This window comes from Phyllostomus hastatus, unplaced genomic scaffold (genome assembly GCF_019186645.2).
Source record: "Phyllostomus hastatus isolate PE091 unplaced genomic scaffold, TTU_PhHast_1.1 phas_contig_86, whole genome shotgun sequence".
Taxonomy (NCBI): domain Eukaryota; kingdom Metazoa; phylum Chordata; class Mammalia; order Chiroptera; family Phyllostomidae; genus Phyllostomus; species Phyllostomus hastatus.
This window is the reverse complement of record NW_025333977.1, coordinates 4,741,823-4,755,788: the sequence shown is the minus strand read 5'-3', so window position 1 is coordinate 4,755,788 and position 13,966 is coordinate 4,741,823. Positions and strand designations below refer to the sequence as shown.

The 13,966-nt window shown below is 34.2% G+C and overlaps 1 protein-coding gene across 2 annotated transcripts in view; it reads left to right on the top strand.

Annotated features, from left to right (window-relative positions):
- NCAM2 (neural cell adhesion molecule 2) overlaps positions 1–13,966 on the top strand; it is a 416,937-nt gene that overhangs the window by 310,987 nt on the left and 91,984 nt on the right. For both annotated transcript variants that reach the window (XM_045851671.1, XM_045851672.1), the window contains exon 10: positions 10,336–10,523. In XM_045851671.1, coding sequence (XP_045707627.1) covers positions 10,336–10,523 — 188 coding nt within the window. The remainder of the gene's footprint in view (positions 1–10,335; positions 10,524–13,966) is intronic.

Here is a 13,966-nt window from a genome sequence, read left to right as displayed (position 1 = left end):
CCCTTCCCCTTTTCCCCTGAAATTCCCCTGAAATCCCTTCTCCTCTCCCCTCTGAACACTGTCAGCCTATTCTTTATTTCAGGATCCTTGGTTATATTTTGCTTGTTTGTTTGCTTTGTTGTTTAGGTTCCTGTTAAAGGTGAAATCATATGGTATTTGTCTTTCACTGCCTGGCTTATTTCGCTTAGCATAATGCTTTCCAGTTCCATCCATGCTGTTGCAAAGGGTAGGAGCTCCCTACCCTTTCTTTCTGCTGCATAGAATTCCATTGTGTAAATGTACCATAGTTTTTTGATCCATTCATTTACTGATGGGTACCTAGGTTGCTTCCAACACTTGGCTATTGTAAACTGTGCTGCTATGAACATTGGGGTACATGGGTTCTTTTGGATTGGTGTTTCAGGGTTCTTAGGATATAATCCTAGCAGTGGAATTGCTGGGTCAAAAGGCAGATCCATTATTAGTTTTCTGAGAAAATTTTATACTGTTAAGGACTTGCACATTAAATCAATATATAAAAATTTACACTTTATTTGATAGAGTTTTATTTCCAATTTTAATACAGTGACATACTCTGAAGTTGTTTTACATCAGTAAACACAAATTACATAAATTACAAAATGTACTACTGCTAAATCAGATTCTGGGGAAACTGACATTTTTGTTATTTATAAAATAATTTTAACTCTGCTGTATCTCTGTGAGCAATACTCCTTTTGATGACTCAGAAATTTTTATGAAAGATTCACTGAAGCCTTGTTTCCCAGATTTATATGTGAAATTGTGTGTAATAATAATATTTAAAATACTGAAGCTATTTGTGGAAAATGCAATATATAAAGCAATAATAGAGGACAAAATAGCCTCAAGTAAGTAGTACAATATTTTTATTAATATTTGTATGTATGATTTAAGGAGAAGAAGTAATTAAGACAAGAAAAAAAGTGGTAGAAAGAGAAATCATTCACCTTATATTCAAACTTCTTTTATAATCAGCAATATTTATATAACTAATAAAAGTCAAAGTGTGTACTAGGAAGATACTATAGGCATATCTCAATGTAAATGATGCTTCTGACTCCAGGGTCATAAAATATGCTGAGATTCATGTACAATTTGGTTGTTCAAATTTAGTACGGGAAATGCACATCGAGTACTATGGTTAAATTGGCAATAAACACACATCTAATTTAGTATTCCGTGTAGCCATTAGAATTCCCACGACACATGGATTGAATCTAGTTAACTGCCATACCTGATTCTGCATAGGAGTGAACATACAGTAGAACTGGGTCTGTGAGCTTATTAATTGAATCATCCCTAAATGTGCCAAAGGATATATTAGCTTTTATTCCCTTGGTAGTTTCCCACAGCATAAATCAAATGAGAACATTTAATGACTGAACAAAGCATCAAGGTATCTTAGATATTAAAGAAAAACATATGCAGTTAATTCTTTGCTAATTTAAAGGCTGGTTTCTTCATAAAATAGGCACTAAGAGCTTATGAAAGAAAATGTGTAATTATAGAATTAACACTGCATTCAAGTCCTAAGTTCTATGATTTTAGCAAAGTCAAACAAATGCCTGTATACTTTTTTCTCTTGTTAAACAGAGTGTTGGTAGCTGGAATGTGTAATTATCCTGGGTTTCATTTATTAATTTATTATTTAATGAGTATATAATACTGAGTAGCAAATACATTCAGGTGCTGTAGAGAACATAAGAAAGGCAACATTGTCCTTGCTCTCAGATTTTTGAGCTTTAATTAGGGATGTGGAACATACACAATGACATTAAGATGAAATACATCAAGAAGTGATTAGATAGATGAGACAGCCAGGCAAAGGCCTGGAAGAAGGAAAGGCTGAGGATGATGACAGTTTAAGGAACTAAGTTAATCCAAATGGAGACAAGGCCAGAGAAAATGCATAGAACAGCTAATGTAGAACTTCATAAACCATATTTTTTTTGGTTTACGAAATTTTAGGAAACTTTTAGAAAACTTTAGAAAAGATAGCAATATGACCTTAAAACAGAAACTGGTAGGCCAGTAATCGAGGAAGGACAGAGCTTCCAAAGTTGACCAGGTAATGATTATGACCTTGAACATGGATGTGGTAATGACAATACAGAAAAATGAAGGGTATTTTTATATACTGTGACTTACTGGTGAGGAGTGAATGTCAAAGCTTTTAAAGTAGAATATTCTATTACACATTAAAATAATTGTTGCTATTATATGTGTTTCTTAAAAATCAAATATTAAAGAAAACACATTTAAAATTTTATACCACACCACAGAGTACGATGACTAGAAAACAGGACAATATTTCACCACAGTATATAAATTATTTGGAGAGAATGTAAGACAGATTTCAATAATCCCAATATCGTTTTAGGAGGACAAAAGACTTTAAAAGACTTAAATGTATTTTTTCATTGTTTGTAAATCTTACCATTTGTCATCCTTTTCAATTTGATTCACCTAATGGGTAATATATAGTGAGTTTGTATAGTGAGTCCCCTGGTTCTGTTATTCATAATACTTGAAGTCCAAATAATACTTGAAGGTCAAATAATTTCTTATTTTAGTTGCCGGAGCTTGTATTTTGTCATCAGCTTCAGCCTTCTCAGGAGCAGGCAGCAGTCTGGAATCCAGGCCAGCCCTCAGCAAGTAGTAAGACTTCACTCAGGTCACGGGTACCAACCACAAATAAACCATGTTCAGGGGGAAAAAGCCTTCAGAGCCTGGGAGGAAATGACAAGAGAAAGTGAAAAGCTTGTACTAACAAGTAATCAAGTCAGGATGTCTCGTTCAATGACAGGAGCGTAGTGACGAGGGCTGGCTACATGCTCAGCTCTCAGTCTCAGCAATAAGGCAAAAAATTAATAAACAAAAAGCACATTTATCAAAACAGAAGTGACTTGTCACCAAGTCTGAAGGCAGTCTTAAAAGTTTGTGTGATGTCTTCTGGTACGCCTGGCATATACCTTTCCTGGCCTCAAAATTGAGAAATTGGCAAATTCAGGTGCTGGTACACTTTGTTATTTATTCTTATGCTGGACACTTTGAATAAGAGATGCAGTCGTGGTCCTGTTGAAAGGTTCTTGCTGAGCCCTCTGCCCACGTAGCTGCCATTTAATAAAATCTAAATAATTTCTCCTTAGAGATTATTCCATTGTGATAACAGCTAAGTGCACATAGTTCCTTGATTTTGAAGGCCTGTATTCATTTTACATCCAGTTTTACAAATTCATCTTCTTAGAGTCTATAAAGTAATGTATACATGTTATTAATCATGTAATCATTACATAGAAGATTGGGGGCCTAAAGATAATCTACATCCCAATATTTTCACCACCAGACATCTCTTATGTTATTTCCTCTCATGTATTCCCCAATTTTAAAAATATTAATTTATTGCCTTGGCTGGCATAGCTCAGTGGATTGAGTGGGGGCTGCAAACCAAAGTGTCACAGGTTTGATTCCAAGTCAGGGCACATGCCAGGGTTGCAGGCCACGACCCCCAGCAACTGCACATTGATGTTTCTCTCTCTCTCTCCCCCTTCCCTCTCTAAAAATAAATAAATAAATAAATAAATAAATAAATAAATAAATAAATAAATAATTCAAAAAAATATTAACTTATTAAAGTAAGGTTTCATGAAGAAGGGTTATTCATTTTAATTATATATTATTAAAATGCTTGCATGCATACATACATATATATGTATGCATGCAAGTGTGTGTGTGTCATAAATTATGAACCAGAGGCATTTATAAACATACAATAATTAACATTAGTTTAAATGGTTCATATAATTCTACCAAAAAGCAAATGTCACCCTTTATGTGGTTCAGTGCCTCTTTACAGATGGTGAATATGATAACCTTCTCTCTACATATGTATTTACTTTATCAGGTGCTTGTCCCTGTTCTCGTTTTCCTCTTCTTCTTCTGACCTCCTCTGTCTTCTCCTTCTCTCAGGTTTTAGGGTTTTTATTTTCTTCTCTGTAAGATTAATTCTCCTGAGTCTTTAAGCAGCATTTATTCAAGAGTATGTTGCTAAAATTTGATCCTTGCTGTAAAATCTTTAGTATGGAAAATGACTGCTCTGCCCCAGAATACATGTCTTTTTACATCTTAGCTTCTCACTCATAAACACAGAAATAGGAAAAGTGGAGATAATTTTAATGGTCTCGCTTTATTGGCATGGCCTGGAAATAAGTGAGTGTACAGTACGCACTCTTTTCCAGGGCAGTGCTTCTAAAATGCATTATACATTTCCTTTATTGCTTAAGTACGATGCACAGAACAGAGTAAAGTACTTCCCTGATTACTTGGTGTAATCATTTCAAACAATTCCAAAGTGGAATAACACCATTAATGACCTATAGAGACGACCCTCAGAGAATCCACCCGCAGTTTTTAATGGAATAACTGGCACAGCCGCGTGGTCGCAGGAGATGAACGTGAAGAGCTAAAAGGTGGTGAACTTGACTCCAGCCCCACATTCCCAGATATCCCAGAACAAGGGCTTTTTTACATGTAGAATAAAGATTTGTTGATGACTTCATGTTCCTTTCCAGATATTATACGTTTTGAAATCTCTCCAATTCTGCATAACTTAAAATGACCATGTTCATAAACATGGTGCACATTTAACTCTGTTTATAGGTAAATGCCATAAATACAGAGAAGAACTTGGTGAATGCACACAGTTAAATATAACACTTCCATTTTTTTTCCTGTCTGAACATTTGGTTAGGTAAGGTTCTAATTTTGTGATTAAAACTTAAAGTAATTGTAATATTTCACACATAGAAAATTAGAGAAAATAACCCAATAGCTCTTACTGCTGTTGTGTTTGCTTCACATCTGTCTTGGGCTTTCCCTCTTACAGGGAAGACACAAACAAGTTTTCCTTTTAATTACCTTTTTGGATATATCCTTGCTTTTGTCAAAGAGAAATTATTCTGACACCTTTAAATGGTAAGGATGGCTTTATTCAAGTCTGTGGCAATAGGAGTCAAGACTGTTGTAACAGGAGAGGCAGATTCACTTCATCTCCAAAGACACAAAGACAACTGGGATTTAAGCCAATGAGCAGAGGGACAAGAGCCAGTGAAGGGAACATTCCTAAGGGGAACTTGATTAAGTTTCAAGGACAGTGTGAGTCTTGCTAAACTGTCCTAATAGTATTCTTGCTCAAAGCAGGTCATGGACATAGACGTTAAGGTGGACTAATATGGAACTTGATCACATATCCACAATAATCAGATACCAGGGGTGGAAGGATTCTCACTAAGCTGACTTAGCAGATTCTTTACTGCATGCAGACCAGGGACGAGGTCTAAGGACGAGGTAGAACCCTGCCCCCAACCCCACCCAAAAATAGCTTATAGTAGCCTGACTAAAGTTCCATCAAGGAGAGTGTATGTGCCGCTTTCCTGGCTTCTTATTGTTACCAGACACTTCTTGAAAGTTATCTCTACCTCCCCATCCATTTATCCAGTGGATAACAGCCAGGGTTGGGCAAAAGTAGGTTTGCATTTTTTCATATAGAAATTAATACCGTGATTAATAAATGATAATACAAGAATGAACACTGCTTTGCATCCTCACAACTGTAAACCTACTTTTGCCTAATCCTATATTTCTATCTTATCACTATTTAGATTTACCTGATTTTTCTTCTGTACTCTTCTCAGATCAAAACTTTTTTTCTAGTAGTTCTTTCTATTTATTGTAATTAAAACTTTGATGACAGTGTTTAGAACAAATTACAATAGACTTCAATAGAACATGGAGGACATTTAATACCTCAAGGGATGTTTCCATAACTTTGTAGCCCTTAACTTTATAGTTTGTGAATTAATATCCCCATGCATAGAAAACATACATGAAACCTAGGCAAAGAAAACAACTTTAAGGTGAAGATTCATCCTTGCCTATCTTTTTGTTGTCGTAGATAGAAAAACAGACAGACAGATACATAGATAGATCAGTATATACATATGTACACATTGATACTGTATATATGGGTGTGTGTATGTATATATGTGTATACTGATAACACACACACATACACACACAACCCCTATGTAAATTCTGGTCTTTCCTCAGTTCTGCCTATGCCATATTTCTCCCTCCCATGACTTTCCTTTTTTTAAAGTTCATTTCCTCTCTGCAACATTTGAAGACTTTTCTAATGCAAAAATACCTGATTTTCTGGAAAAGCTTAGTTTTGTGAAAGTTACAAATTTTGATTTATTAAAGAAATATAGGGCTACATTTTTCTTACTCTGAAGTCCTCTCGTGTTGCCTTTCCCAGAGCCACATCCTCTTGAAAAAATGGTCCAGCCTCTGTCATTTGATGACAGTGCCTGCCCATCTTGTACCAGGAAATATTACTGTGTTGCTACTCTTTTGATATTTACAAAATGTATCATGTACAGGAATCTAGTTTCTGCATTATTGCTGGTGTGAAATATCAATGTTTTGTTGCCTCACCCCCCAAGTACATTTTTTAATATAGCTTTCATTATAGCATGTATAGCCTGTGGCATATTTGCATTCAGCATCAGTAATTCTGAATTAAATTCCCACTGAGATTATAGGCAAGCAATTAGTGGCAATTGCTTGCTTTTATTAAAAAAATGCAGCCTTAAATTTATGGTCACATTATAATAATATAATACTTATGCACACAGATGCCATATTGTAGACAGAGTAGACTGTGAGTCAGCTACTAGAGTTCTATTAACATGTATGATTTTCATAGTGGGCTATATTTTATACAAATAAATTATTCATAAACCTCTCTCTAAAGTATTATAATATTAAATATATTATACTTGTACATATTAAGCAGTAGTAACATCTTTTATAGGTACACATAGATATAGATGGAAGCTTAGCTCTTTGCTTTGAATATCAGAGAGTTAGTCTCTCTTACAATTACTCCCCTAAGTTTTTACACATTCTTAGATTTTCCAATGAATCTTTTAGGGCCATGAAAAATTTCTTTACATATGCCTTGAAAACACTTGTTCAGATGAACTAAACAGGTTAATCTGTTGAATTGGAAATTAATTGACTCTTTAGTTTCCAGTAAATTTGATGTACAGTTTTTTGAGAACAAAATAAGCATCTTGCACTGTGTAAGTCATCAAGAAAATAATTGTAAGACATGGCTTAATCCATGAGACTCAGATCCTTTGGTGGAGAGACAATCAAACAAACAGATCCTTCCCGTGGCTGTGAATATGCTGAGGAAGCACACAGAACCCGTGGAGCACAAAGCAGGGAATCTGACCCACCGTTGATGGCTATGGAAAGGCAGTGTTGAGGGAGTGTGGGGCTGAGGTTTGAAGACAACCAGGTGAAAGAAGGACAGTCACATTGCAAGCTGACGGAAAACCATAGGCAAATACATCTATGAAATATTTAGTGCACTTAGGTGCCAAGATGGTGTCACTATCTAGTCAATCTTGTTTTGAGGGACAGTAAGTTATTTTGAGTTTTTGTTATTCAAATAATAATTCACTTACAATTCTTTGTATAAACTTTTGATGATGTCTCAACTTACTCTCTTTTGAAAGGTAGGTAGGACTCAATTACAAAATTAAGATTATAAAGATTTTAAGGTTCTTTATCCTCCTGAGGAATTGCGTTAATTGTATTTTCCTCAATAATATATGATACGGTCCAAATCACCAATATGTTGCTAGCACTGAAAATTAAAATTTTGATTCTGGATTGAATGGAAATATAATGGAGCCTGGTTAAAATCACCCTAGATTCTATCCCAGACCTATAATTTATTATCAGAATAAGCTTGAGGGCTCTTACTCCAGATCCCTCTTAAAACAGGATAACACTTTCCTTACAAGGTTATTGAAAAGATTAAATAGAATAAATTGTAAAAACTTACTGTTTTGGGGAGCATTTGACCAACATTTCATACTTCCGTGTGAGATTGGCATTAAAAATATACAATAAATCATAGTAGAACAATAAATTTTTGATGATTATTTGATCATTAGTTCTATAGATTATAATTCATATGCTATATATCTGATATATAATCTGTTGATATAATAAAATTGGGTGCAGATTATTTCTAAGTAATTAGAGGTAATAAAACAAAACATGGAAGTTAGACAACTCAACTCAAACTGATCATTTATAAGTGGTAGTAAGTTCTGAATAGTTAATATTAGTAACAACAATAATCAGTTTATACACCACTTTATACATCAGTTTAGCTACCACTTAATTTAGAATTGTGTTTATGTAGAAACAAAATAATGAAAAAAATGAAATACAATAATGAATTTTTTCAAACAATATACAGTCAAGAGGTTGATATTCAGAGAAGTTGCGATGGATTGACATTTGCACTCTGTCAGCTTTCTACAGTAGAACAAGATGAAGGCCCATATTTGTGAGTCTACACCATTAGGTTATTTTAATGAAAGGATAAAATATGTTGCCTATTTTCTCATGACTGTTATTATAGAAGTCTGGTGTAAGGGCCTAAAAATGGATAGGTTATCGTAGAAACTGATTAATTTTCAAGTTAACTGTTATTGACTAAGTTGAATTTCCTCTGGTTTAATAAAAATTGAAAATGATATTTCAGGAATCTGCTTAAAAATATTTGTCAAAAAATTTATATGACTAAGGCATGCCTTAAAAATGATATAAGACACTGACTTTGTTAAGTTTTATAATAAACTCTCCTTTTACAATATGGGTTGTTTCAGAAACACATTCTTAATATGTAGTTAGCCATTAATTTACTGGATGGATATTTTTGTCAGAATATTACAAGTAAACTTAACTCAGTTTGGAATGTTTTTATATTAATATTAAAATTATTTGATGAAACAATCAAATGACATATTTTCATGAGCTCTCATGTCCTATGTTAAATATTTGAAATTAGGAGGACATAGGTAGGAAAATCTCAGATATTCCATGCAGCAATATTTTCACAGATACGTCCCTTAAGCAAGGGACATAAAGGCAAGAATAAAGAAATGGGACTTCATCAAAATAAAAAACTTTGGCACAGCTAAAGAAAATACCAGCAAAATAAAAAAGGAACCAATCATATAAGAAAATATATGTGCCAGTATCTGAGACCTCTGATCTCTCTGATATGTGATCAGATCTCTCTGATATCTCAGACAAGGATTTGATCTCCAAAATATATAAAATACTCACTCCAGGAAGAGAAACAATTGAATTGATAAATGGGAAAAGTACCTGAACAGACACTTCTTCAAGGAGGATGTACAGAAATATATGAAAGGGTGCTCATTAGCATCACTAGACATCAGAGAGATGCAAATTAAAACCACAATGAGATATCATTTCACAGTGGTCAGAATGGCCATCATAACCAAATCAAGAAACAACAAGTGCTGGCAAGGTTGGGGAGAAAAAGGAACCCTAGTGCACTGTCAGTGGGAATGCAGACTGGTGCAGCCACTGTGGAAAACAGTATGGAATTTCCTCAGAAAACTGTAAGTGGAACTGCCTTTTGACCCTGCAGTTCCACTGCTGGGATGATACTTTAAGAATCCTGAAACACCAGTTCAAAAGAGCATCCCAATGTTCACAGCAGCACAATTGACAATATCCAAGTACTGGGAGCAACCTAAGTGCCCATCAGTAAATTAGTGGATCCAAAAGCAATGATACATTTACATAATGGAATACTACACAGCAGAAAGAAAGAGGGAGCTCCTACCCTTTGTGACAGCATGGATGGAACTGTAGAACATTATGTTAAGTGAAATAAGCCAGGCAGTAAAAAACAAACACTATATGATCTCACACATAAATGGAACCTAATCAACAAAACAAACAAGGAAGCAAAAATATACCAGAGACATTGAAATAAAGAACAAACTAACAGTAACCAGAGAGGAGGGGAGAAGGGGATACTGGGGAAAAAATGGGAAGGGTCATCAAGGACATGTATAAAGGACCCATGGACAAAGCCAAAGGGGGTTAGGATTGAGGGTAGGAGGTGGGTGTTGGTGGGGTGGGGGAGAGTGGTTGGGAGAAAATGGAGACAACTGTACTTGAACAACAAGAAAAAATTAAAAAAATAAAACATGCAATTCATGACTATTTAGTCAGGGGCACTGATCTCTTTTCCTTTATATTGTCAAATAAAAAAGAACAACAGCCAACACACACACACAAAATGAAATTAGAATTGCTGTGGCTTCTTTTTGTACTCAAGTAACTAACTATTGTTTATATTAATTAAATGATCATGTCAAATTATATAAATATTATATTGCTTTACAGATGCTCCCAAGTTCATATCAAACCAAACAATTTATTACTCTTGGGAAGGAAATCCAATAAATATAAGCTGTGATGTGAAATCTAATCCACCAGCATCAGTCCATTGGAGAAGAGAGAAATTACTTTTGCCAGCTAAAAACATCACTAATTTAAAGACATATAGTGCGGGGAAAAAGATGATATTAGAGGTAAGTCTTCATATATATATATAAATTGCACTATTTTAGCCATTTTCTACTATTTTAGAATATGTTTAAAGATCTAAATATATAAATATAATAACATGTTTATATTGTAAAATATATGTAAACCTATTGTATATGTTTTACATTTATTTACTTCAAGGGAAATTTTATGCATTTGGATTATGGGTCATTAATGATTAACATCTCACTATTTATGAGGAAATAGGAGTGCATGGCAAAAGCCATTATTTTTCATGAGTTTATTTTTGGAAAATAAAAACAATTATATGAGAGAAAAGTAGGGATATAATTTGTCAGTTCTTGAAGCAAATTTTCAGTTTCAGTGTTGGTTCTGTGGCGACACTTCCTTCTGCTTGGATTGGCATATTTAAATGCCATATGCTGGCTATATTTTTACAAGTTCCTAAATAAACCAGATTTACTTGTTCAATGCCTCATTTCATTTTATTTTTACAATTATGATGGTAGATCATTGTTTTGTACTGCCAAGTAACTGGCCTTTAAATTCTGTTCGAATACAGTACCTTTTATGTATTCATTACAGATTCTGTGTATGTGTCAATTTTCAAAGTTTTTATGTCTATGACCATGATCATCAGCACTTCCAAGTTATGATCCTTTCAGAACAATTGGGAATGATCTTCAGTACAACAGCCTTATTTAACTGAACAGATGCTATCTCTTCCCACGAATTCATTGTACATTGTGCCATTCCCCTTTCCTTCCCAACCTGGGCCTTAGGCACTGTTCCTTCAGCACTCTGTGGTCCTAGAGTCCTTGAATGTTGCCACGTTGATGCCAGACCTAGTGCAGACACTAGATCAGCAAGAGCACTAATTATTTTTTAAAAATATATGATTTAAAATACCATCTGATAATGTGCACTGCGTGAACTTAAAGATGTTCTCATTGGTGCTGTATTAACTCTTCTACCTGGCAGCTGGACTTATTAAAACATTTGGCTAATAAAAAGGTTTAGCCATCACTTTCCCAAACATTTGCATAAAGACGCTTCATCTAAATCAATTTAAATTGGTTTCTTTGTAACTCTGTTAGAACTAGCTATTGGCAGATTGACACAGAGGTCAATTTCACAAAGACATTTGGTCAGATTTAGCCTAAATTTTAGGAATTTAACCACAGTTAAAAACCAATGTTGCATTTAACTGCTTTTGGGCAATGTACTGGTGAGCTCGGGCTTCCAAAGCAAAATACCACGGGCTCAGTGACTTAAACAACAGAAACATTTCCCCCGTGGACAAATTTCTGGAGAATGGAAGTCCAAGATCAAAGTGACAGAGTCCATGGATTATGGTGGAACCTCTCACCTTGGTTTGCGTATTGTTCCCTCTGGCCCTACACCCACCTGACCTTTCCTCTGAATCTCCTCAAAGAACTTGTCTCCACACATAGTCACATTAGAGTCCAACGGACACATTTTATGGGGGTTGGGGACGAAGTCAGTCCATGACAGGTAGATTTGAGTTCATGTTTCAAATCTGTAATATCTGCTTTACTTCATCTTGCTGCTTTTTAGTTTCTGGGACAGTTCATAATTGTCCATCATCAAGGTCAAGCAACAATTTATAAATCTGGCCTTTAATATGTCATTCATATAAGGCTCCCATGTTACTTAATCTTCTCCCTAAATCACATTCTTCCCCACCCCAAAGTGAAAACTAAGCAATTTTTCTTTAATTTATATACAGCCAGGTGATCTGTTGGTTGAAGTATTAATCTTGAGCATATATATTTTTGTGTTTGCTATTTTTAATCATTGAATTTAAATCCTGAATAAATAATAAACATGAGTAACTAAACTTAAAAACTAGATAAAAAAATATAACACAACAAGAAAAACAATAAGTACTAAACTTGCATTACTAGCATGCATAATTGGTTGTTATAGTACATTATTATTGCTTTTTTGTTTAGTAATTATTGAATAGTAACTTAATTGTTAATGCTTAAGAACATAAAATAAAGGGTAGAAAAAAATTAAGTTTACAGTTAATAATAAAATAGCCAATAATAAATTTCTTAAACTGATTTTTAAAGATTTTTCCTTTTCTTTGATTAAATATATATTGTAACTTTTAACTGTATGAATTTTAAAGTATATAAAAAATCTAGAACTCCTTTGGATTATAGTTCATAAATGCATCTCTAAAGGTCATCTAAACTATTTTTAAAAAATATTCCTGTGTACCCCATGAGATAATAAGACAAATTTTCGGTACAGGGACAAAAACTGGTGTGGTGCAGTAAGTTTCTAGTAGGGTGCTTAGAATATTCTGCATTAAATCATCTGTGTTGTTGTTGCTTGTCTTAAGTAAAGATGCTATTACATAAATGTTTTTCTCACTGTGGAATACGTAAAGAAAATCTAGTTTTGAGGTGCAGGAAAAAGGCTAGCAAGCTTTTTTTTACTAACACTATACTCTCAGCTTAGAGTTTGATATTTAAAACTGTATTTGTTGATGTACTCTGTGTTGCCAAAGCCCAACATCCTAAGTAAACTTGAATTATTTTAATTGCATATTAAAATACATAGAAGTGTGTCTTAAGTGGATGTCCCTAACATTCCCTGGATAAATGTCAGCACTTATTTGCACATTTAAAACATTTAAGTAGTTTTAAATTGATGCTTTATTATATACCATTTTTATTATTTGATATTTTTATTGTCATTCAATTACAGTTGTCCCAATTTTTCCATTACTCTCCCTTGCCCCACCCAGCCCCACCTTCCACATTCAACCCTCCCCCCCATTGTCTCTGTCCATGAGTCCTTTATACATGTTGCTTGACAACCCTTTCCCATCTTTCCCCCATGACCCCCTCCACCTTCCTTTGTGGTCACTGTCAGTCTGTTATTTCCATGTTTCTGGTTCTATCTTCGTCACTTCTTTGTTTTGCTAATTAGGTTCCACTTACAGGTGAGATCATATGGTATTTGTCTTTCACAGCCTGGCTTATTTCACTTAGCATAATATATTATTTGATACTTCGATAACATTTTCTGTTGATTTATTGTTCTGAGATTAGGTATAAACCCACTGTTAGACTTTACTTTCATGTTGCATTCCTAGAATACACTAAATGTGCTGCCAGGCACATGATTTGGCCCAGTTATGTCTAGATCTGTGTGCATGTGTGTATTGTGTGTGTGTGTGTGTGTGTGTGTGTATTGTTTAGTATGTTCTACTAGGGGTACTTTCTGTATTTGTTAATAATACATCATGCCAAATGAATTATTTATTTATGATATAACTGTAAAGCTTTTATCTTTCATAGGTGAATAAACAGAGAAATTTTTAAAAATGAACAGGTCTTTAAAAAATTGTTCCAATAAAAATTGATATGTTTAAATTGCTTTATTAATCTTGAGGGGTGCAATAGTGGCAATTTTTGTTAGGGCTGCC